This window comes from Typha latifolia, chromosome 5, assembly GCF_019914945.1.
Source record: "Typha latifolia isolate L0001 chromosome 5, TyphaL0001v2, whole genome shotgun sequence".
NCBI lineage: Eukaryota > Viridiplantae > Streptophyta > Magnoliopsida > Poales > Typhaceae > Typha > Typha latifolia.
Genome location: NC_133090.1, coordinates 2221358 through 2247553, shown reverse-complemented (window position 1 = coordinate 2247553; position 26196 = coordinate 2221358). Strand labels below are relative to the sequence as shown.

General features: G+C 37.5%; 2 protein-coding genes across 5 annotated transcripts in view; one reads left to right on the top strand and one right to left on the bottom strand.

Annotated features, from left to right (window-relative positions):
• Window positions 1-405: 405 nt before the first annotated feature.
• Window positions 406-8308, bottom strand: LOC140788174 (probable serine/threonine-protein kinase BSK3). Of its 4 annotated transcripts, none has more exons than XM_073137325.1 (11): window positions 7949-8308; window positions 7637-7857; window positions 6339-6474; window positions 5281-5414; window positions 5076-5181; window positions 4871-4956; window positions 4324-4512; window positions 2700-2864; window positions 1973-2086; window positions 948-1232; window positions 406-815 (listed from the first exon to the last, which is right to left on the bottom strand). In XM_073137325.1, exons 1-10 carry the CDS (start codon window positions 8028-8030, stop codon window positions 987-989), a joined length of 1479 nt encoding a protein of 492 aa, XP_072993426.1. In that variant the 5' UTR covers window positions 8031-8308; the 3' UTR covers window positions 406-815; window positions 948-986. The 4 variants fall into 4 exon arrangements, with proteins under 4 accessions (XP_072993426.1, XP_072993427.1, XP_072993425.1 ...); XM_073137326.1 differs by having other exon boundaries at window positions 406-795; XM_073137324.1 differs by having other exon boundaries at window positions 406-1232.
• A 2795-nt stretch (window positions 8309-11103) lies between these two features.
• The window catches only part of LOC140788173 (lysine-specific demethylase JMJ17), a 47215-nt gene continuing 32122 nt past the window's right edge, over window positions 11104-26196 (top strand). Inside the window, exons 1-7 of the mRNA XM_073137323.1 lie at window positions 11104-12440; window positions 18169-18226; window positions 18552-18674; window positions 18989-19046; window positions 19133-19269; window positions 23083-23241; window positions 23320-23406. Coding sequence (XP_072993424.1) covers window positions 11185-12440; window positions 18169-18226; window positions 18552-18674; window positions 18989-19046; window positions 19133-19269; window positions 23083-23241; window positions 23320-23406 — 1878 coding nt within the window. The 5' untranslated portion in view covers window positions 11104-11184. The remainder of the gene's footprint in view (window positions 12441-18168; window positions 18227-18551; window positions 18675-18988; window positions 19047-19132; window positions 19270-23082; window positions 23242-23319; window positions 23407-26196) is intronic.

The following is a 26196-nucleotide window of genomic DNA, read 5'->3' as shown; positions in this document are numbered from 1 at the left end:
CAAGAGGGTGAAAAAAATTTATCCCTATTAAATAACCATATTTTAAGAAAAACAAGTATTAGATGTCAAAACCAAGTTAGTATGCATTTTTTTATTAGAAAACTCAAAACACAAGTCAAAGGTAAATTAAATAATATTATGTAGGTGTACTTCATCTACTAAAATGTATTTTGGTTCATTGATATATTTTCTCATAAGTTCCCAAAGCAATTTGTACTTTAAGAACCACTTTAATTTAAAATTCAACCTATCTAATCATAATATCACTAAACCGATTTACAACCAAACAACAGGTTTTTAACTCTGTTCAAGCTTAAGAAATGAACATAGCTAACCAGAGTTAAGAGTTATACCACATCCAAATGTCACCTAAAGAAAAATAAATGGAATACAAACACCAACACCTTTCAACTCAATGGCTTCACAAATCATTGAGAGAATCGATTCAGAACAGTAAGCAACTCAATGGCTTCACAAATCATTCATCAGACGGATACAGCTAGTCCATCTATAGGTCCACAAGTCACGATCTTTAAGAATGAATGCTACAACCGTCAATTAAGAAAAATTCCAATAAAGATTAACAGATGAAACCGAAAACCACACCCATAAATTGAATCATTCAAATGCTGTACAAGCTTATGTCTACCAGCAAAGATGATGTATACCTCAGATGCCTGTGTAAAGGAAAACATCTTACAGGACAGAGGAAGAAGCTTTTTTCCAATTCTCTTGCCAGATAGACTTATTACGGTTGCTGCAACCGCCTCTTCAATATATACATCCATATGAAGGCTGTGATGAAGATTACAAAGCTGAGACATCCATCGCTTGAAGATTTAGTGTCAGGTAATAAGGTAAACAAGAAAGATGAATTTCAAAAGATGACAAAAATAACTTATATGATGATTTTTCAAACTTTCTGTTTCATCAGAGCAATCAATCACCTTGGTTTTACCCCAACCCGTAAGATGATTTCTCTGTTTTTATCGTCCCCCACTCTTTTTTGTTTCTAGCGCTGAACCATCTTTAAGTGCTTCTCGAGCTTCATTTTCCATTCCTTGGGCAAAAAGGGCAGCAGCCTGGAGATAAAATGCAGTTGGCCAAGTTGGAGAAATGACTAGTGCCTGCGTGGCATCAGTCAGTGCTAGCTGTGGCATATCATTCATCAAGTAAGACAAGCAGCGGCGAGCAAAAATAGTTGGAGATACCATAGTTCCGACTTCAATGAACTGCCAGTCACAAAAACCATCAAACCACCAAATTAGAAAAATGTTTAAGATAACATGTCAAAGTGCAGATAATGCATAAGCACACAGATATATAGCTTATTGATGCCAAATGAATAATAGCAAAAAGAACTAAACAGTCCATTGAGTCCAGTCAAGAACTATTAGTTCAGTGTCACAATTAATAATAAACCCAAGAACTTGTTTGAAACAATATATGCATGAAAAGGTAAGAACATGATAATGTAGAGGCAAAAGCTTAAAATTGTTAGAAGTTAAAATTATCAAGTATAATAGTTCACCAGGATGCCACAAAATACGGTACTTCATGGCACTTCCCAAGTTGACAAGTCTGCAACATTACATAATGCAGGTACCATTTCCCATTTCAATAGTTATTTCAAGTTTCTAGCAGCAACTCATCTCCAAGGAGAAAAAGAAGTTATAATACAAGAGTCAAAATGCACCTCCTGTCTAATTTCAAACTAGGCGAGGAAATGGATTAACATGGACAAGTGGAAGGCACAAGATATAAATCTAACACTAGGTTCAACATATAACTTATAGTCAAAAGACTCAAAAGTAGCTTCATTTTGACAATGACGACCTCGAGTCAACTATGTGGAAAAACAACTTTTATGGTAAAGTTGATGACTTCCTAGTAGGGTATGTAATAGTTATTTATTAAAGGTATGATCCACATAACAATCAATATAAGCAAGAATCACTGAACATAAGGTGACCTGGGAGTAGCACTCAATTGCAGTACTAAAATCTTTCTGCCTAAATGAAGTATCACCCTTCTTCTTTGAGTTCAATGTTTCTTGCATTTGACTGGTCCACATCTGAAAAGACAGCTGCAAAATGACAAAGGAAGTATCAATAATTCAATATATGAAGACAGGTGACCACTACTTAAATGCATTTGTTACATCCTAGCAGATGGTCAGAAAATCAATTGTACAAGTACAAAATGGCAATATGATTATGCTCCTTGAATGATTTGAAAAAGGTACTTAAATTTCCTGCATGAGTGGAACTTTGAAATGCGTCCCAATATTCTTAATTTTGTCTAATATACTCGGGAACCTTCTCATGTCACCTTGAAGCTTACAGTAGACCAAGCATCATTGTAGGCCATGTCAAATCACAATTTAAAGTGCAACATAATCCAAGTTAAGGAATAGAAAAGGAGGGAAATTTTTGGTTCCTTTTCTTGAAAGTCAGTAGAAACATGAGAGGATAATGTATGTAGGATCTAAGAAGGGCCAGGTACAGATGCAACATGAATAAGAGAAACAACTGAAGCGAATTCTGGTCTTTATCACCAAATGATTCATAAAGGTTAAGTTCCTAATTCCTTGGAGGTAAGTTCATAAGAAAATCCATGCATATACATGCAGAATTTTCAGCTTATATAGAAAGATATTGCATCTACAGAGGCCTCAAGATGGAAGATTATTCACAAACCTCATTTGCTGTCCCTTCATCATCTTTATAACCAACCTTCTCTAGAATCTCATGTATAGCTGTTAAATCCATTCTAGAACAAGCTTCACCAAGTGGAGAAAGAGAGAGCGACTCCAATGAGAGCGCATTGCCATGTGGCATATCCATCAAAACATAAGAAGGAACCTACACAGTCACACCAATTGCTTTTGAAGTTAACAAGCAGAAAGATGCAATTGTAAATAATTCATTGTCTCAATATTTCATTAAAAAAGGAAATAGTCAAGTAGTGCTGGTAGCTTTATTATCATATAGAAATCTGATATAACGTGGAATTTAAAAAGAAATGTCGTTAAAAAAAATCACTGGTGATGAATAATCCAATAACAGTGGGCTTTATTCTAAAGGATACACTGTTGCCATGTTACAAGCTAAGGACATAGTGGTCATCTCACCACATAGGATAGGTAAATGAGGTAACTCCTGTTTAGAAGAGGGGTTCGAAAAGCAATACCAACAGTGATTTGCAAAGGGAACCCTCTAAACAAACAAGAATTGTATGGAAGCAGATGTGGAACCACATGGAACTTACATCAAAGTAACGGAGAAACCAGCTTGTAGTAGCTATCTTCTCTTATTTAAAGCACAGACTAAATTTCCACTATTCTAAGGTTTCTATTTCCATCTACCCTTTTTTACTTTGTGACTTCTGAGCAATTTCTTCAAAATCTCCCAATATTCATATGATGAGAGAGACTCAGAGGTGATCTACAACAAGAGTGCTTGAAGATCATAACTTGATATGTCTCATATTTCTAGCCTCAGATTAGCGGCCATGAGAACAGAAATTTAGTTGAAGATGAGAAGCTCAGTTCGATTTGTGGTTTTGATGTTGTCAGTTATAATAAATCTCATTCTATATTTTGGTTCTAGATTTTTATCAACAGAGTGGATTCTCAAATTATAGTTCAGATAGATTTCTGGATCCAATTTCCAACTATACTGATAGGATCTCTCTTTAATTTGTTTCTGGATTTCTGCCTTCACAACTGTGTAGCATGATGACAGCATGCAATTAGCGTTTTAATATCAAAATGAGGTAAATGCACTGCAAAATTTTGTAATCAGCGCCCGATTATCGTTGATACAGGGGTAAGGACCACTATAATCTATGGATACTATATGGAGTCCGGAATCTGGTCATTTACTGCTAACTCTGGTGAGTGTGGAATATAAATAAAGCCGTTGGTGGCAAGAATCACATATTACATGGATCAGCGATAACTATTACATTGAAGTAAGACTGTCAACTACACAAGCCAGAACGACCAATCCTGATTCCAGTTTGGCGCATATTATGAGCCATATCTGCCTGAATCATCAATTGTTCTCCGTTATCAGTTCTTTGAGCTTCTGATCCTTGACTAACTGCCTCTATAAGTAATGTTCTATACACATGAAATTCTGATAATTAAATATTAGAATGGTTATATCATAGCTAAGGAGTAGGCAATTAATTAACAAGTTATCCACTCCAAAGAATGAATAGAACAAGTAAAAGAAGGTACAAGTGCATAAAGCTACACATTTGGGGACTGTGTAGGCTGCCTACACTGTCAAGCTGAAAAAGGGAGGATAAACTCACCTCAAGCTCCTTCTGCAGGGAAGTCAAAGCAAGCACCAAGGACCTTACATTAGGCCGTTCTCTCTGCTCATACTGCAGGCACCTTGAAGCTAAGCGTACTAGTTCTGTTCCATCCTCATTTGAAAACTGTCCTTCCAAGCAGGAGTCTGTCAGCATATTGAAATTGCGATTTCTTATCAAGTCAAGGGCCTGCAAAGAAATAGTAAGTGCATTAGGTGCATGAATAATGCAGGCAGACAAAATATATTCCTGTAGGAAGTCCAAAACAAGAAAGTTCACAGTGGTAATTACCACAATGAATGCATTATTTCTCTTGGGAAGAGAGAGAATGTCTCAACAATAACCAGGACAATGACAGCATTTATATACTCCTAATTCAAATTGCAGCCCTTGCCTGAATAGAATGATATGAAGCACTCCAAAGCACCCACCACCACTACTATGCACACTCACTAGTCACTCCATCTGTTATTGACTAACAAGACACAGACATCCTATACTTGGTTTGATCCATGAATCATGAGTAAAGAAAACCAAACAAACTTACATGACTAGGAGGAATATGCTTTCCACTAAGAACGTCAAGCAACAATGTACCAAAGCTGTATATGACGCTTTCAGGTGTAACCCTTCCTATAAGAGAAGAAAAGAGCCAAAGACACCACAGTAGAAAGTAAGTAGTGTCCACCAATTTTAAGCAAATGCATATGCTTCCTCAATGCACAAGATCTTTCTTTTCAAAAGATACTTACCAGTCCTCATATATTCAGGTGGTGTAAATGCCAAGTTTGTGCTATAACTTTTTCCATCGCGACTGTTCTTCATTAAGCCAAAACACGAAAGCCTAGGATTACATTCCTGCAGAACATAACTCCCACTAAGACAAGGTAAAATGCAACAAGAACAACAACAACAACAAAACGATAAGATGATACTGATAACTGGCATCCAACTCACATCATCGAATAAAACTCTATAAGCATTAAGGTCGTGATAGAGAGCCCGCCCCTTGCTAGTGCAATATTCCAACGCCTCTGCCAGATAGAGCACCACCCTTAGTCTCATAGGCCATTTCATTGGTTGAGTTTCCCCTGCAAAATGAAGAATATCAATGCATAAAACAATGAAGTCATGCCTTAAGTGCATGTGTAGGGTGAGGACTGAGGAACAAAAGGGATGCTACACATCAGATAGTTACACCGATATCTGAGAATAAGAAACATTGGCCAAAGAACAAAGCAGACATAGTGGTTTCAGGAGATGTGCATGTAAACAAACATACATACATAATACACGCATACATAAGAGACTTGCTGTGCTTTTCCAAAGTCAAAAAACTTCACAATTATACAGTACCGCATGGCTTCAAACCTTGAATATCAGTAAGTTTAAAGAACTCAACTATAATCATGTACTAAATAAGAAGAATAAAGGTATTCTTTTACGGACATTGGGTTTGACGTTATTAACTTATATTGACGGATTTGAGCAAACAATTAGGCCCCGAAAATAGTATTCATTCAAGTCTTGAAGCATGGCTTTATTTCCAGAAAAACATGCCATTTCCAGATTAAAGGATGAAAAAGCACACTGTATAAAAGATTACGGCTGGAATAGTTCATTTTTTTCGGAGCCAGTGCTCAGCTTGGTTTGAGTACAGCAGAGACCAACACTTGAGTTGGATTTTAAGACTCAGCTCCTAAATGAGCGAAACTTGAACAGGTGGTCTAGACCGTTTGCATAGGCTAGTTAAATTGGCTCGCTTTAACAAGACAAGCTAGTACTCTGATGTCCCAGCCCAAGCTAGGGTGTTGAGCAAAGTTGAGTGAACTTCTATTTGCCAAGCAGATCTTGAGCAGCATAGTTTTTCAGTCGACTTTGCTCATTTGCAGCCACATGAAAGATCTAACTTTTTTGAAGAAAAGATGGCATATTATTCGGCTTTTGGAATTTAGGATGATTGAAGTAGCATAAGAAGTATATCAATTATATCAGCCTTTAACAGTTTAACTTACAGTGGAAAAGGTGCTTCGCAAGTGTGTCATTGGGCATATATTCTGCCACAAGCAACCTCTCTTCACCTTCACAGCAACAGCCAAGTAAGTTTGACAATCTATAATTCCGAAGCTGACCCACAGATTTTGCTTCTTCCTACATTAAGAAAGCAAGCCAGTACACAAGTGTTAGTTTTAACACATGTGAAAAACCAGTTTATGATCAAAATGATCCTCCATCTCCAATAAATTATGCAATGATTTTCAATAGGGAGCAAATATACTATTAATATGTGCTCCCTTTGGTTTCAGAAGAAAGCCCTTTGCCATTTTGTGGCATGTCAGTAATTACACAAATCTCTTCTCACCCCAACAAGAAGAACATGTTAATTAAGTGAATGAGACCAACAAGGGAAAAAAATCAACACCAACTCAGGATAACTCAAATCCCCACTCAATCATAGCATCTTTCATATTTAGGCCAATTATTAAGAACTTACTGATAGTCAATAAAGAAACTTACATGGAAGTTGATCTTCTTTAATTCGAACTTCTAGTAGCAATATGACACCAATTAATATTTTCTATTCTTTTCCTAATTTGTCTAAATCTTATTCCTACTTCCATGCTGCACTGACATATACTAACATAGTTACACATACTACCCAAGCCAAAGGATTAAGAACTTACTGATAGTCAATAAAGAAACTTACGTGGAAGTTGATCTTCTTTAATTCAAACTTCTAGTAGCAATAGGACACCAATTAATATTTTCTATTCTTTTCCTAATTTGTCTAAATCTGATTCCTACTTCTATGCTGCACTGACATATACTAACATAGTTACACATACTACCCAAGCCAAAGGATTAAGAACTTACTGATAGTCAATAAAGAAACTTATGTGGAAGTTGATCTTCTTTAATTCGAACTTCTAGTAGCAATATGACACCAATTAATATTTTCTATTCTTTTCCTAATTAAATCTGATTCCTACTTCTATGCTACACATACTACCCAAGCCAAAGGTGTAGCAGTTTGGCATTTGATATGATGCCATCTCATATTTAGCATTATTAACCTTTATTTCCAAATTAGAACGAAAGAACCTTTTGCCTACTCACTGCTAGAAAGCATGATTCACAATTAAAAATGACAAAATTTACCATAAAAAGCAGTTGTTATCTTTTCTCCATATAAACTCGTAGACAATAAGTGACAATACTAACTTCAAGCATTCATTGTTAGAACAAACCAATGCTACTTTCCAGTAAAGGGATTTCCAAAAATAATTTAACAAGTGATAAGCAAACATTATACCAAGAACTGGCGCGAATCAGGCCACGCCATCCTATTAAACCGCTTCACGGCTATCCTCCTCTGCGCGTCCAATTTCCCTTTGTAAACGACATTTGGGGCCTTCTCCCCGTGCTCCGACACTATATTCTCGACAGCGAAACCCGAAGTAGCCAATTTGAGCTGCTCAAGAGAGAATTCCTGGAAGGATGGCAAGTCGTACGTCTCACCCTTCTCCTCTATCTCTACAAAAAGATACCACCATCAACTCCCACAGATTTTTTTTTTACCTATTAATTCCCCATCAATAGTAACTCCCAAGTTCCAATTACTCACCAACATCAGGAGCTTCAAGAACTGACCCCTTGAACTGTGATCCCCAACAGCAAGAAGTGATCTTTGACACCCGAGAACCCATCCCGTCCAGATCCAAGCTCCGCTAGATCTCCAGCTCGATAGATTGCTACCAAGGAACGAAGCCAACGAGATTTACCTCGTCACGCTGCTCGATCGAATCGAAGAAGACGTTGTTTCAGGATCCGAAGGAACCCTAGAGTGACAGATCGGATCTGGCCTTGGGCATTCATCAGCGTTATTCTGGAAAAAGAGGGAAAAAAAAAGAATTACTCGGTAGAGTTATTTTATACCGACATGCCGTCCTTTCGAGCCCTAGAATTATCATTAATCCATTATTCTACCCGGCTATTGGTTGTCATCTTTAGTTTAATCGATTTCGTATTCGCACCGCTGTAGGATAGTGGAGATCTTATTCAGGAACAGTGGAATGAGAGAGGTTTAAGAAATGCTTTGGACTGGAGCCTGGAGGACTCGGAGTCGTCCTCGCGCCGCCGTTGCGGTGACTCGGTGGAGTGGTTAGGGGACTTGGTGGTGTTCGACTCCGAGTCGTCGCAGCGAGTTTTACGGGGTTTATTCTGGTATAATTTATTGTTCTCGTTATTTATCCGTGGGGTTTATTCCCATTTTACCGACACTATGCAATTAATAGTAGTTAATGATCGACGGGCCCATGCCAACAGCTGGCTGGATTTTCTTTTTACTTATTCCAACGCTATATTTTGAGTTTAATCATAATAAACACTTGTTAAATTTAAAGCAGATATAATAGAGAATATTTTTTATTCAAAAAAATAAAAATAAAATATCTAAATTATCCCTCCTTTCTATGAGGAATGAGGATACTTGTCTACTCTCTCTTTCATATCTCTCTCTTGCTTTTGTCATTTTCCTCTCATTCTTACAAATGCCTCTCCTCTATTCCTCTCTCTCCCGCTTTCACATTCTCTAGTCTTAGTCTCAGCCTTTCTTTGCAAGCATGCTATCTTCACCTTTTCCTTCTCCTTCCTTTCATCTTTTTTTTTTAACTTCCTTCCTCTTCTTTCCTCCAATAGAGGAGGAAATATCTCTCTTATTTTGAGTGGTAATACAACATTACCGCGCTATTGTGATGACAGCCATGCTCGTGGAGTAAAGGTCAGAGTGAGAGGAGAGGTCGATAAGAGGTTAGACAGCACTATCGACTATGATTGATCTCTAAGTGTTTTGATTGGAGAATGATCGAAGAATGAGAGGAGGCAATAGAGGGCTGACGACGATGACGAGGTTCGCGCCGATGGTTAGGGCACATGGCGTCCCATGGCACCTAATTAAACCATGTCAGCCCTAATTTTTCTTTTGTTTGATAGTAAAAGCATTTTAATTTTTATATCTACAATTAACTTAGCTAACGTCTATAATTAACTTCTTTTATAAGTACATATAAGGTAAACTGTAAATGATAATAAAAGTAAAATACATGATATTTTGATTAAATTTTTTAGATAATAAGTTGGTAAGCTAAACATAACCTAAATAAAAAGGCCTAGTATTTTTAATAAAAAATATTGAATAACTCAATAATTATATAAGAATTCAAATCCATGAACTCAGTGATGAGCTAATCAAATCACCACTAATTCTCTACATTTTATTCAATAGAGAGTGTTAAATTTAATAAGAGGACAACTCATACCTTTTTCTTTTAATTCTTGCTGCATAGGAATCAGTTTAGTATTTCTCACTCATTCTCTCTCTCTTTATAATTATATCATATTCATTTCTGTATATCTATTTTATTAGATTAATGTGGATCTAAAAATACCAACACGATATGGCTATAATATTTTTCAGTCTATAAACTGAACAATCTTCTCTCGTATTCTTAATTTTTCACGAGGTGTCTATTCTTCAATGAATTAATTATTATTTCAATAGATATATGGTTATTTGCAATAAATTTGTTAGTTAGTGATTTAAAAAAATCTAAAAAGTCTAGAAAAAATAAATAAATATAGTTTAATTACACTGTCTTTGTACTTGGGACTCAATATCACTTTGTCCTCTATACTATAAAAACGTATAATATCTTCCTAGACTTTTAACAAGCTATAATCCCTTAGATATCATTAGCAGATGTCCTAAAATGATATTTCTATTCCTTTATTGTTAGAGAAAATATTATGGAATTACCTATCTACCCTTATTTGCTACCGAATTCTTCGTATTTTCTTCCTTATCATCCAATCTTCTACTTCCTATCTCATCCCATCTTCCTTTCTTCCCCTACTTCCTCTCATTTTCTTCTTCTTCTTCTTCTTTAATCCGCCACTTTATCCTCCATATAGAACTTCCCTCTTAATTTGAAGGATGTCAAGGTATAACTCATGCATCAAAGAATACACAAGATGCTAGATATGTGAGATATTTGGTGTTACTGTTGCCTTGTTATAATTCACGTGGAGAAATGGATTGGGAAAGAAGAGTAAAATACCTCTTAAGAAAGGAGATGAGGGGAAAATTATCTTAAAAATATATGTTAATCTTTATAAGGATAAATTCATCTATCTAAAATAATATAATGTTCACATGCTTTAGAGTATTTCTATGATTTTATTGTACATAGGGCAAAATGTAATTAAGCCTTTATTTTTTTTAAACAAAGGAATAGAAGAATGTTTAGATAAACCAGACTAAAACAGCACCAAGAAGTATTAAAAATGAACAAAGTCCACTTAGTTTGGCCATATTCTTAGCCGAGTTAGCAGCTACATTGTATACTTCACAAAAAGCATCTACATTCATATATGAATAAAGGAATGTTAGTAGTAAGTAAGGTTAATTAAAATAACCATGTCTATTGAATCAAGCTCCACTCTTGTTGCCATCCTAAGCGGCTCCAAAGCTCGAACTGCACAAAGAGGGACTCCATCAGAAGATACCTCGCTCCACTTTGTTGGGCCAGTGGATCAAAGGATCTATCAGCATTTGCCATTAGAAGATAGCTTTTGAAAGCTATTCTAGAATAAGTCAATGAAGTCTCGAATAAGTCGCCGTTGCATGAGAGGTCACCGACTTCACTAGCACGTGGGCTCGTCACATTCACGTGCTCTTTCTATTAGCAGAGGAAAGAAAATATCCTTCCGGTGATAGTATCCTTCTCTCTACTTCTTCCTCTTCTTCTTCTTCTTCTTCTTCCTCTTCCCGGTTCCAAACCCTAATCAAGAACTCCTCCTTCAATGGGGAAATCCCTTCCTCGCGCCGTCGAGAAGGGCATCACACCAAACCCCTCCTCCTCCTCGTCCTCTGTCGTCCCCCAAGCTCCCGTCTTCCACCCCACGGAAGCTGAATTCAGGGACCCCCTCCTCTACATCTCGCAAATCCGCCCTATGGCGGAGCCGTTCGGCCTCTGCCTCATCGTCCCCCCGGAATCTTGGTCCCCTCCCTTCTCCCTCGATCTCTCCTCCTTCTCCTTCCCCACGAAGTCCCAACCCATCCACCGCCTCCAGTCCCGGCCCCCCTCCTGCGACCCAGACACCTTCCGCCTCGACTACGCCCGCTTCCTTGGCCGGCGGGGAGACCTCAAGCGCCGCGGCAACGTCGTCTTCGACGGCGCCCCCCTCGATCTGTGCCGCCTCTTCCATGCTGTCAAGCGCTTCGGTGGTTATGATTCCGTCTCCAATGCCAAGCGGTGGGGCGACGTTTCCCTCCTCGTGCGCCCGGGGAAGAATAGAAAGATCTCCGAGTGCTCGAAACACGTTTTGTCCCAGCTCTATTGGGAGCATCTCTATGACTACGAGGCATATATCAAGAATATGCCTGCTAGGAAGAGGAGAAAGAAGAGATCTCATAGGCTGCATAAGGCAGTAGATGTAATTAATGAAGAGGAATTGGATCAGATTTGTGAGCAGTGCAAGAGTGGATTGCATGGGGATGTCATGCTTCTTTGCGATAGGTGCGACAGGGGGTGGCATTTGTACTGTTTGTCACCGCCGTTGGACAGCGTGCCAGCAGGGAATTGGTACTGCTTAGAGTGTGTGAATTCTGACAAGGATAGCTTTGGCTTTGTGCCACGGAAGAGCTGCTCATTGGAGTTATTTAGGCGAATGGATGAGAGGGCAAGGAGGAAGTGGTTCGGGCAGAAGAGGGCCACACGGGTTCAGATTGAGAAGCAGTTTTGGGAGATTGTGGAAGGGAGGGCTGGCGAAGTGGAGGTTATGTATGGGAGTGATTTGGATACTTCGGTGTTTGGAAGTGGGTTTCCTCATTTGGATAAGTCGGTGCCATCCTCAGTTGATTCCAAGGTGTGGAGAGAGTATTGTGATAGCCCGTGGAATCTCAATAACCTGCCAAAATTACCAGGGTCAATGCTTAGGGCTGTTAAAGAGAATATTGCTGGTGTCATGGTTCCTTGGCTTTATGTTGGAATGCTGTTTTCATCCTTTTGTTGGCATGTCGAGGATCATTGTTTTTATTCAATGAATTATTTACACTGGTACGCTGTCTACACTCATATGCTATTTCTTGTTCTATTTGCTCTTAACAATTGGCTACATTATAAACATTACCTTGCGATGACTAATTCCTTGAGGTCGTAAGAACCTGTTGTTTACAGAAGATAGTTCTATGCACTAAGAACTTTAAACCTTAATTCTTCTTTCTAGCACAATATTTGGTGAGGCCTTTGTATTATGCATTATTAGTTGCCTACAAATTATATGGGTGGATGAAGACGTTTTGTTGGAAAATTTTCCTACCATTGCTAACCACAAAATATTTCGGTCTTTGGAGCAATACCTGAGTTAGAAATTTCTTTTAGATTTTCTGCATACTCTATATGAACTAGTTTCCAATAACATCAATAGACTGCCACAAGGATTGTGGATCAGAAGTTCTTGAGTCAGTAATTTTTCTTTGATGTTCAGTCATTGACCTCCACATATTTAAAAAAGGGATACACTGGCCACTTGCATGACACATGCCACTAGCCCTCAAGATAGCATCCCTCCATCACTGATCCCATGCAGGGAGGGAGGGAGGGAGGGAGGGAAAGGGAGGCTACTCACCATGCCGCGGAGCCACCACCACCGATGACCTCTTATCGTCAAGCTGTCATCGTTGCCATTGCTCTCTTCTCATTGTTGTGCCTATGCTCATGCCTTAGCAACAGATGGAAAAGACAATAGGTTAAACGGGTTGAAACAGTTAGATCTGCAAAGCGGATGCAACTTAAAGCAGCAGATATCATCTTCTCTATTTTTTTTTACTAGGGCATGGTTGGTGATGAGGAAAGATCGGTTGATGATGAGGAAAGATCGGTTGATGATGAGAACAAAAGTAGTTGGCGATGAGGAGAGAGGAGCGGTGACACCTAGGACCGCTACACACTGATGGTTCTCTGATAGGAGGGGTGCTGTGCAATAATCCTCGTGCACATGGCGGTTAAGTGCCACACAACAATTCTCAACAATGCTTAAGCTAATCGGTTCTGTTAAGAATGCAATCACCAAGCTTATAAGGATATATTGTGTAAGGTTTTACAAAACTGTAGGCGATAGATGGGCGAACAAGGGATCATATAATTAGAGAAGAAGTTAAAACTAATATGTACAATCTAATAATATACTAATGCATTCTTGTTAAGAACTATAGTAAGCTATTAGAATCTACTAATTAATCAACATGTATAGTATTTTTGAATTTCAGAGTCAATCTATACACTAAAATATAATACGAGATGCTAAGACAGTCACATAAGACGGACCTACGTGAAGCCTATTTATATTCCATCTAAGACGGGAGCCAAGGCGTTAAGGTGGTAGTTTTTAAAAATAAAGACAACATGTTATAGATGACTGCATAGGTGATAATACTAATTTCATCTTAGATATCTCAAGATGGTTGAAGAACTTAGCTTTCCATTTCATATTTAATGTGTCATTTTTTGTTTCACCAAGATATTTCCTTAGGAATAGTTGATTCTAGGGTTGTATTTTGAAGTGATATGAAATATAGTGACAACAAGAAATTCTTTCTCTCTTTGAATTAAAAAAGTTCAGCCATACTAGATAACTTAGCTAATAAATTCATTGAAATAAGCTAACTTGTGATTAAGACTGCTTCAAGTGTTAGGGATCCTCTTCTGGTGGCTTCTTGTGTACTTTTTTTTCCTGAATATGAGAAGTAAGAGTACCTTTCTTGACACATTTAAGATTTTGATTGATATTTTGAAAGATGGTTATGGATTGCGGGCAGTTACCTCACCGCATAGCGCCTAGGTGGAAGGTGGGCCAAGGCGGTCTAGTATCTTTAATTTATAAATATTAAAATTAATCATAAATAGAATATATAATAAATTATTAATATAGTATATTTACAAGTTTTAATAGTGCACTACACGAATATAGTATACTAATGTAGTATATAAAAATTACTAATATAATATATATATATATTTTAATATATACTATTATATATACAAAAAGTAAAAAATAATACCTTCACTTGCTCTTTCCTCTCCCCTATGTCTCAGTACTCTTTTCTTTCTACTAATGATGAGACAAACCTATTTAGTCCATGTGACACCTTCTCTCACATCCCCATTTTCTTTTCACTTACATGTCATACTCTTTCTCCCAACTCTTCCTCATGGCAAAAAACCACCATGAGAACTTTCATATATTTCCCCTCTTCCTTCTTTTCCGCTTCACTTCCTCTCTTAAACCAAGAATGCCTCCACCTCTACTAGTGAGAAACAAGCTCTTGACCTCACTGAAGGAAGTATAAAGAGAGACAGAGAAGAGTGAGAGTGAAATAATGAGAGAGAGAGAAAGTCATAGGCGGTGACTGTCAGTTGGGGTGTGAAAAGAGAGTGAGATTGTGCGTGTGAGAGAGAAATCGTACCTTCTTTATATTGTCGCTGCTTCGCCGTCGCTTGCTGCCGATTGAGAGAGGAGGTTGGGTTAGGGTTCAAATCATGGGAAGAGGAACATATGGGGGATTAGGAATTTTTTTCAAAGGTTAGTTATCAAACTTGCCACCCGTACTAGACCTGCTAGCCTGGTTAGATCCAAGTATCTAACTTGTTTATTCCATCAAAGCGAGTTGCTTAGCCTGCCAAGGATGCCAAGTCAGTCCAAATGTTGTTACATCGCCTCATTGCGTTATGCAGGGCTATCGGTGCTCTCTGCCCCGCCAAGGCAGCTGTGATGGCTGCCTTTTAATACACTGATCTGATTATGCTTAATGTACTATGATATGGATATATCATTGATACAAAGTATTAAGTGTTATATGCTTCTTTCATTTTTCACTTATTTATAATAAAAAGTAAAATAATGCAGGGACTATTCCTTTTGTGGACAATTGGTGTTATATATATTGGCTATAGTTCCTACTTCCTACTTACCTTGTATCCTCAAACCAATTTTAAAGTCTGAATTGTTCTGAGAAAATTCATTTGTATTCAATGGATCATAAAAACAGTGTTTTGAAAGGCGCCTAAGGTGGGCAGCCGTCTGAGCGGGTGGTGTGCCAATAGCTTGCAAACCTGGAATATGGCCGGGAAATGGTGGATGGGCTTCCCACTAAAGATTCCGAGAGAGGTTGAGGTGGGTGAGAGAGGAATAGGGAAGTAAAGGAGAAGAAGTGAGAGAGGTTTGATGTAGTTGAAGAGAGAAAAGCACGAGAGGATGGGAGATGGAGTAAAGCACCAAAGTGAAAGAAATGGAGATTAGAGAGAGGGGTGGCAGGTGTGGAGAAAGGGAGTAGGTATGGAGAAGAGGGTAGGTGGGGAGAAGATGTGTCATCTATCTCTATCACTAGTGAAAAGAAAAGAGTTTTGAGATATGATGGGACATGAGAGAGTAAGTGGGCAAGTTATCTTCTAAAAGGACATTTTTATTTTACTCTTGTACTAATGTTTGATTTCACCTCACTACCTATCGTCTTTTCTATTTTTTTGATAATCATCTAGACATCTACTATTGTTCTAATATCCTTGATGAGCATATTAGTATATTATCATACTGTTACACATTATGGTTGTGAGTTTTATATAGTTGTAAATTGATCATATTATTTATTATTTTGGTATAGTGCATTATTAAAAAAAATTATATATATATTCTATTAATATATATTATATATAATTATTTTTAACTTTTATATATTAAAAATATTAGACTATCTTGCATTATATTATATATTATATATAATTATTTTTAATTTTTTATTATTTAATTATTAGACTGTCTGCTCGCTTTCTGTTTGAGGGTTGTGTGGTGGGGTGACTGCTTGCAATCCGCGGCCGCTTTTCAAAACATAGAACAAAAATATAACAGCTAAGTTTTTTTTTCCCAGGGAAATCTAAAAGATATCTTAGTAAACTTGAAGGTATGTAAACTTAAAATTTTCAAATTAAAGCAATTACCTATATTGTAGAAATTTTCCTATTTCCATGTAAATTGGGACTGCGAATTAAGTGTTAGACCATAACGTGGACTTTTGTCATTATACAAGATGTAACTTGTAACTGAATGTGACTCAACCAAGTTTCGAGTTTTCTTTAACCTAGATCCTATTGATTATCCTAATCTTTACCCCTATATTGTTGATAGCAAGAAATAAGGAGAACAAGAAAACCCTAGTTTCATCATCTGATTCTGCTTTAATTATAAAGAAGTAGAGAATTTATCATTTTTGCATCATTTTTCCTGCTGAATTCGAAGTGTTCCAATTTTATTGCATAGACTTTGTACTGGTAATTTCAGCATCAATCCAAAGATTTATTTCATTTTCCATGACTTTGCCTTCTTCTAATCTCGTTATTGCTACTGTATAGTTTTCAGACTACTTTGGTGCGTTATTATTAGTTTTAATCATATTCCAGTCTTTTTAACAAGATGTCCGCATCTGTTATCAAAAGGTGTAACAGGCTGGTGAATTTTAACTTTATCTGTGTGCCAGTGGTACTGTTATTTTTAAGATTCACTTAATTGGTTGACATCTACAAGAAAAGATATATTTGTTAGATTATTGTATACTATTTTTCTTGAAATTTTCTATGAATTGGTTGGAACTTGTAGTAATGTACTGATCTTCTGAAAAAGCTTCTTATAAATTTGTAAAAATAGCATGATATTTCTGGGCACCTATTCATCTAGTAGTAAGAGTTCACATTGAAGGACGAATTCCGACCTTCCATTATTGTGATGCAACTTGTAAAGGAATTGAAACCCTAGGGGTGTTTTTTCTTTGCAAGAACTGTAGTCTCTCTGGTAATATTTTTTCTGCAGTATAACCTTTTGTTTTAATATTTGCAGCTAATATAGCATTCCTTTTGTTAACCTTGGTGTTCATAGATTTGCTCTGGGTATTTGTGATAAGCTTGAATTATGTCTGTAGTGCTAACTAGTAGTTTATGGTGGCATAGAGTGGATACCACATAAATTGTTGATCCACATGCATCGATCACTTGGCTCATGAAGGTTCTCTTGTTATAACAAGGAATAGACACACCAAATGATTTTTCCAAATGCTGAATCAATCACTGCTTTTCAAGCAACCTAATTGCCTTTGTCTTCTGTTCTCTAAGTGAACAAAAGCTATTTCTAGCTGTTAGTAACTGCTTTACGTAGTTACCACTCATGATGGCCGTACTGCTGAAGAAACAAGGATTTAAGTGGTGCTGATGCACCTTGCATTGGTGGTTTGTCGTGGCATCACATGAAGAATACTAGGCCATGCTGGTCTTCTTATTTCATGCCGATACCTTGCTGACGCAGTTTGTGCAAGGCGGAACATTTATCCATGGAGTACAGTACTCTAATATCTATAATAGTACAGCTGACCTGAGATGTGTCCATCTACAAGTGGCAGATCATCATATGTACTTAGAAAGGAAGCTGTTGTGCTCCCACAAATTGGTTTGATTTTGCTTTAATTTTTTATTTTTGGAGATGTTCAGAAATCATAATTGAAGTTGATCATAATTATTTATGTCTTCTCCTCTTGATTCACGCCCTCTACTGTTGGTATTCTGGCTTGTAACTTTGTATTGCCTGATTGTTCTTGGAGTGGTTGATGTGATAGCTGCAACTTTTGTCAGTATCTTCTGGCCATGTTATGTGATTGTTCAGGGCTTGCAGATATGTATGTTGGAGGTTTTTTATGTAGTGTGAATAGCCGAATGTTCACCTTCATTGTTCATTATGTAATTTCAGGGGTGAGCCAAAGTGTTGGTACGGGGTACCTGGTAGTGAAGCGAATGCTTTTGAGCAGGTATTTTGTTTATATATATTAGTTTAATACTTTAATATCGATACTCTCCTTCATACATACATATATACACACATACATACATATACACACACACACACACACACACACATATATATATATATATATATATATATATATACAGGCATTGAAGCCAATGCTTCTGGATGTGGGTGTAGAAAGTTATTAGATGATCAGTAGGTATTATAGTCGCAGATCATCCGAATTTATGATTGAGGACTAATTCTGGCTTTGCTTTACTGTTGGCACTTTTGCTTGCTAGAACATGACTGAGAACTTCATTTGAATTTTTGTTTCATCTTTCTAGGTGATGCGAAATGCCCTTCCGGATCTATTTGATGCTCAACCGGATTTACTCTTTCAGCTTGTCACAATGCTTAATCCATCTGTTTTTCAAGAACATGGCGTTCCAGTTTATAACCTTCTGCAGGTTAATAGCAAGTTTGTAGTGTTTTAAAGCATTTCTGTTATATATATATATATACATATGTATATATTTTTCAGTTGTGAGCTGTTTGTAAAATGACGAGTTCAATTGAAATTCTTTTGATGCCCCACTAAAAGAATTTAGTGGATATTGTTATGCAGTCTCTTACAGACTAATACAGAATCATTATCAAATCAGATGCAGTTATTCTATGCTTTACTTTTTGTGGGAGTATCTGAGTGGTTGATCCAGACTTGAAGTTTCAGATGTTGAGATACATTATCTGTTATGATTAATTAAGTGTCTTTCTTTCTCAGGAGCCTGGCAACTTTGTGATTACTTTTCCTAGATCCTTCCATTGCGGTTTCAACTTTGGTAGTTATTTTCTTTGAGCATACTTCCTTTAATATATACCTTCTACTTCATGCTGAGAAGGCTTAAGATCTCTTGCTGATTTTCAGGTTTAAATTGTGCTGAGGCTGTCAATTTTGCTCCTGCTGATTGGCTTCCTCATGGTGGAGTTGGAGCTGAATTATACCGTCAGTATCACAAGGCGCCTGTTTTGTCCCATGAAGAGCTTCTTCTTGTGGTTGCAAAGGTTCATAACTTACTATTATTGTTTGAATATCATTCTCCTTTTTGCCAGTATTGGTGAGTACTAAGACTTATTATCTTGGGGGGTATTTGGTGACCCAAAAATTTACGAGAGTAACCGATTAAAACTCTAGTAATTAGGTTTTCAGAGTTTGCAATTTCCAAGACCTGTTTGGTGACAAAATAGAGTAACAGAAAACTCTATTTTTACCCAAAAAAATGCTGAAATTTTAGGGTTAAAAAATAATCTGTTATGATCTGTGCAGTTCTTTACAAAACTCATTGAGAAGAACTCTCCGCCGAATACTCCTCTCTGGCTCTCCCTGATACTCCACCGCACTCCACCATAACTCCCACCCATCATCTACTTTGTCGGGCGTAGGTTGTGGTAAACTTCAGCTTTGAGATGATTGCGTTTATTATTTGCTTCATCGTCCTTGTTGTCCCCTCTCCTCCCTCAACTTTCTCACAGGCATTGAGCCTTTGCTCTCGTCCTTTGCTACCCATAACTCTGCCTTCGATTCACTCGGGAAACCCACCACTTACCTCTTCTCTCACATTCCCAAATCCAATTAACTCATCCACAACTTCGCTTTCCATCGACATCCCCATCTCCGCAAGTCGGCAATCCTTATAGCCTCTAACTATGAGGGTAACTGAAAGCCCTCTCTTTTCCGTCCAATATTTTTTTCCACTGCTATGAGTTCTGAGAGATAGTCAATGCCAAGATCTAGGATGCCTCAACCATGAAGGTTGTTGCCTGGTGGAAAGCAATACAAAGGCACTAAAAGTTTCCGGTGCTCTAGAGCTGCTGGTTTAGATGGCAAATGGATGTGAAATTATCCAATAATTTATGAAAAACAGGTCCTCCGAATTGACCTTCTTCTTCCAACGATTTGAACTAAAGCAAAACTCCTTTTGATTTTTTTACGGGCAATAAGGTGACATTAATTGCTGAGCTCTACCATGAGCTCGTCTGATAGAATTATTGGCCTACCTATCTTTTAAGAATCTTTAAAGATTTTAAAGAGTGCAAGTGACCAAGTCTTAATGTCAGTTGTGATGGAGAACAAGGGCTTAGAAAGAATGGGGTGGGGTTGGGATGTGAGCGAAGGTGGAGTGTTGAGGGGTGGAGACTCATTGGGTTCTCTGAAATTGCCAAACATCTATTAAAGTGATTACTTTATGAATTATTCCTAGCGTACTCACTTAGATGGACATTCAAATTCTGTAGTTTTTGGATACTCTGGACTCTAAATGCAGAGCATCCAAATAGGCCCTTGTTTGCTTTTGAGAGTAATTTCTTTGGTACTTGTATTAGTCAGATTTAAGTCACTTTAGTCCATCAGGCTAAAGTGCGGAAATACGTATACTTAAGAGCACTCATGTCCTGTATAATTTGTATGCCTAAGATTGATAGAACAAGACGAAAGAACATATAAATGAATATGTGAAAGAAATGTTTATGGATAATTACTGATTAGAAGTTATTAACCCTATATCGGCTCATGAGTTCTGACATATCAGTAAGGGTTGAAGGCGACATATTGCCTAACTTTCTCATCTGAGAATGTTGAAAAGAAGAAAATGATAGAGGTAGCTGTTCCTCCCAGATTCCTCTTTCCTAAAACAGTAGTTTACAAATATATTTTCCTAATACTAAAAATGTTGCTCAATATTCTAGTCCCGAATCTTCATTATTTGACTTGTATCTATAAAAGAACGAGTTTCCTTGTGTTGTCTGCCTCAAGTTATTAGTTGGATACTCAAATGTTCTTTTGTTGACTAGAACAACCTTAATATGATCATTGCATACATTTAATTTTGGACTTCTAATCCCTCATACTTTGGGGATATCCTTTTGTAACTTGCACGCCTCAGCAACAATGTTTTGAAAAAGCACATGCAGTATGCAAGCGGTCACCCCACTGCATAGTGCATAAGCGGTATGCAGGCGCATACATGGTCTAGTATTTTAATATATATATATATATATAATTTTTTTTGTAATAATCTAATATATGTAAAATGTACTATATAAGCAACATGATCACACACTATTACACTAAATCAAATAATCAAATAAGTAAATCCCATAACTTGACGCATGTTTTACACTAATTCACAAATTACTCCTATTCGTATTGATTTATACTAATTCCAATAATCAACTCAGTAAATTACAGTAACATAATCCAATTTCACACTAAATTCACACTAACCAAATTAATGTGCAAAGGAGGGTGCGGTAGAAGGGAATGGTCGCAATGTGGCAGTGGTGTGGAGCAAGAGAGGCAGAGAAGAAGGTGGAGGTGGCAGTGAGTGAGGAGGGTGTGCAGAGAAAGAGAAAGTGAGTTGGTTTGATAGAGAAATAGGGGGAGAAAATGAGAAGATGAAGGTGGAGGTGGAAATGGGTGCGAGGGTATGCAGACTGCAGAAAAACAGAGGGTGAGGGTGAGGGGTTCTGGAAGATAAAGATAGGGAGAGAAGGAGGAGGTGACAGTGGGTAAGGTGGAGAGAGAGAGATAGGCCACTAACCATAGCCGTTGGGTCGATGACCGCACATCGGTGAGAGCAAGAGAGTCACCAAGTGGAAGATGAGGTATTGGCATTAGGGATGTTGCTATTTGTGTGCGATCGGTGTGAGTTGGTTGTCCTTTTCCCCCTCTAACTAATAGCTTATCCAACTGCCTCCGCCTTGGCGGACTGCCAAAACCTGATAATGCAGCCCAGCAGTGTTGTTGGGCTTCAAAAGTTCACTGCAGGGTCGCCGCCTATGCGGCCGCAAAAAAATGCTTTTTAATACACTGCTCACTGCTCAGCAACAACTAGCTACTACTGGAACAGAGGATAACATGTTATCATTTCTTGATCTTCCCCGCTTGTGTGAAATAGATATTACAGATTTCTAGCATAATCTGCTTAAGTCATGTTCGGAAACCTTCATTGCCTCACAATATCTAGATACCATCGATATTACATATTTATGTACATTTGCAACCATTAACCTAAGCCTGGTTTTTGTTGCCATAGTCTGTTGCTATGAGGATTTCTGCATCTTCAATTCTTCAATAAGGTCATTGGGTCAGTTCTTTAATTTTTTGTTAACATTTTCTCTTAACCAATGAAATGTTGCAACCTATTACTAAGAATACATATTTCAAATACTGGTGCTTTTACTAATTTGAGTAATTTTGTTTCAAATTTAAGCGCTTGCATTAGAAAGTAAGGTTGTGATTCTTAGGTTTGTAATCCTTTTAGCTCTTCTCCCACTTTCTCTTCTTAGAGAGTGTATTACTATGACATACATCCATTTTCCTTGCTACCAACAGTTGATTGCTGACTAATTAATAGATTACTTCAGCTCACAAACCTTAGGTTATTTATGCTCCTGAATTGTATTAGATCTGAAGATTTTCAATATGAAGATGCATAGACATTTACATGGAGGACACATCAACCATTTCCTGTATTCAGTTCAATTCAATTAGGTTTCATCCTGCTCTTCTGGAAATCCTTATCTGCTAACTGATCCTTGCTTTATTATTGTCTTATGATCTGCCCCTTGAAGTGAGAGAGGTGCATGGTTTCTCAAAAGCATTTGCCTACTTTCTGGATATGTGTGTGTTTTTTATTATTATAAATCATACATGCTTGGTCATGGGTCATGCTGTCTTTTTGAAGATATATTAAGCCACTTCTTTTAAGTTTTGTAGGTTCTACATGATATCTATTTTATGAATTCCTGACACTGTTGTGTCGCCTTGTTTCTCAAAGCACTAAATCTTCTGATCAATTTGTCATTTTATCTGGGCAGAATGGTTGTGATGCTAAAGCATTGCCTTACCTTAAGGGAGAAATGCACAGAATATTTACAAGGGAGGAAAGGTGTAGAGAGGAACTATGGCTTAATGGCATTGTTAGATCAAGCTTGATGTCTCCAAAGAAACATCCAGATGATGTTGGCAGTGAAGAGGTAGCCTTTTCGTTTTCTCGTCCTTTGATCTTAATTCGTGGTTGATTACTGATGTGGTTCAAAAACAATATTTTGTAGGATCCAACGTGTATTATTTGCCTGCAATATTTGTATCTTTCAGCTATTACGTGTTGCTGTAGGCCATCTGCTTATGTTTGTCTTGAGGTTTGTTTTGTGGAACTTCGCTCATTATGTGCATAATAATTAATAAGTGCTTCTTTTTGTTCTTTTGTTTTGTTTAATTAGTGCCCCTCATTTTATTGCAATCTTTACTCATATTAATCTACTATTCATTTTACAAGCATCTAGAATGCAACTCAAAATTTTGAACAAATGCTGGAGAACATATGATTAAATGTAGGTTAAATGAATTCATCAATACATATAACAAAAGCAGTATATGATCATAAAGGTCTTCTATTAAGATATAAGCAAGATTAAATCCTGTTCAACTTAAATTTAACAAACCAGCAAGTCTAAAAATCTATAACAAAAGATGACCAAAGTGAACAACTGATCGATTATTAGACTTAGGTTAATCCAAGAGCGGGCTAATGATAGGTTGGATCTCACCCAATGTCAAGGAGAGTGTGTAGCATGGAACCCGATTTTTGCTAATCTCGATCCAGGGCTGAAACTAGTCTATTGACGGGCTTCGGCTGGTCCTGCCCGATATCGGAACTCATGGTCAGATATGGGTTGAATTCGACCCATATTCAACTCGGGGACATCAATAATTGATGTCCCCCGCCCACCTGTTCCCCTCCCCCTCCTCTCTCTCTGTCCTCTCTTCTCTCTCTTCTCTCTTTTTTCTCTCATTCTCTACTCTCCTATCGAATCCACCGGCACCCGAATAGATCCTCCATGACCCCGACGTTCGATGATGTCCTCCGACGACTTTGGGTGAGTATTATTTTGTTTTTGTTTCTTTTTTCTTTTTTCTCTCTTCCGGCGACCTTCGGCGAGCCTCCTTACCTTACTCTCTATTCCTCTCTCTCTCTCACTGTTATTGCAGCAGAAAAATCTTCTGTCACTGTTGCTGCAGCGGAAAAATCTGCAGCAGTAACAATCAGGGAGGGAAAGAGATAAGAGAAAGAGAGGAAGAGAGAGCGTGTGGATTTGTGGGTTGCGACAATAAGAGGGAGAGGTAAGGAGAGAGAGAAAGAGAGTAGAAGAGAATGGAGAGATAAGAAATGGAGAAAAAGAAATATGCTTAGGGCTGTGGCAGTAAGAGGGAGACAGAAGGAGAAAAAATGGATAAAAAATAAAATAAAAAGAGAGTTGTGGGCTGCGATAGTAAGAGGGAGAGGGAGGAAGAGAGGGTACGAGAAGGGAGAGAGAGAGAGGAAAGGGAGAAAAAATAAAAAGAGAGTTGTTGGCTATGGCCGTAAGAGGGAGAGGGAAGGAGAGAGAGAGAGAGAGAGAGGAAGAGAATGGACTAAGAGAGAAGTAAGAAAAAATTAAATCAAAAAGCAAATAAAATTTGCCTTGCGGTAGTAAGAGAGTGGGAGGAAGAGATAGGGTTTCATTTTTTTAAATTTAGAACTATTTTATCTTTCATTTTGATTTTTGTTTAGGTTTATTTACACTGAAAATTAAAATGACTCCAAAAAAGAAGTCACTAGGAAGAATGGAATCCTTGTTTTTATTATGATCACCTATGAGACAACGTAAAAGATTTCCCAGGCTACGATTGCCAACCTCTGTCTGACTGTCAGTTTGAGGATGATAGGCTGTTGAAAATATCAGTTTTGTGCTTATCATATGCCACAAATTTTCAGAAGTAACTCATAAATCGAACATCTCGAATTGACACAATAGTTTTACGTAAACCATATAATTTGATCAGATGGTCAAAATAGAGTTTCGCAATGTTTGAAGGGTTAGAGGTTTTAGCGCGTGGAATGATACGAGGCATTTTAGAAAAATGATCTATCACTATAAATATAAAGTCGTGTTTGTGAAAAGTACGTGGTAAACCAAGTACAAAATCTATACTCACATCTTGCCTTGGGCGGTTTGGTATAGAAAGTGGACTGTATAGGCCAGTATTTTGTTTGCGATGTTTGGCCAATTGACAAGTACGACATTGACTGATTATTTTAGCTACACCACGTTTGAGACTCGACAAATAAAATTGGCATTCCACTTCTTCAATGGTTTTATCTAGCCCAAAATGTGCTGAAAGACCACCTGTGTGAATTTTCTAAACTAAGAAATCACCTACAAATGTACGAGGTATGTAAAGTTTGTTGGCCTTGAATAGATAACCATCTTGGAGGGAGTAGTCGTTTGGAGATACATTCTCATTATTTGACAAAGTAAGGTAGGCTTTTGATATGAATCTGGTCAGATCAGATTGTATCATGAAGATATTGAGCTTGATGGATCTCATTTTTATTTTTTAATTGATTCATGCTTATATAAGTCTTTAAGGAAAGTCTAGTTAAGTCATGTAAGTCTAAAAGGTAAGTCTTTAAAACAAATCTAATTAAGTCAAATAAATCTTTAAGACAAGTCTAATTAAGTCAAGTAAACCTTTAAGACTGTGACGAATGGAAGAACCCACTTGTATTCACATTAGGAATGAGTATAAATACATGATTGAGGTATATTGTCCCTCAGGTACATGATAAGAGTATATACATTAACACCCCCTTTCAAACTCAAGGTGGATCAAACACAAGGAGTTTGCTAACTAGATATCTAAAGCGTGGAGTGGGATGCAATTTGGTGAAGAAATTTGCTATTTGCTCCATAGATGATATATGTGGAAGACTAATAGTGCCAGCTAAAAACTGATGTCGAACAAAGTGACAATCTACCTCAATATGTTTTGTTCTCTCATGAAATACATGATTGCTTGCTATTTGTATAGCACTCCTGTTATCACAATAAAGAGCAGTGGGTGTAGGAGTTGCTATGCCAATATCTCCCAATAGACGGCGAAGGTGA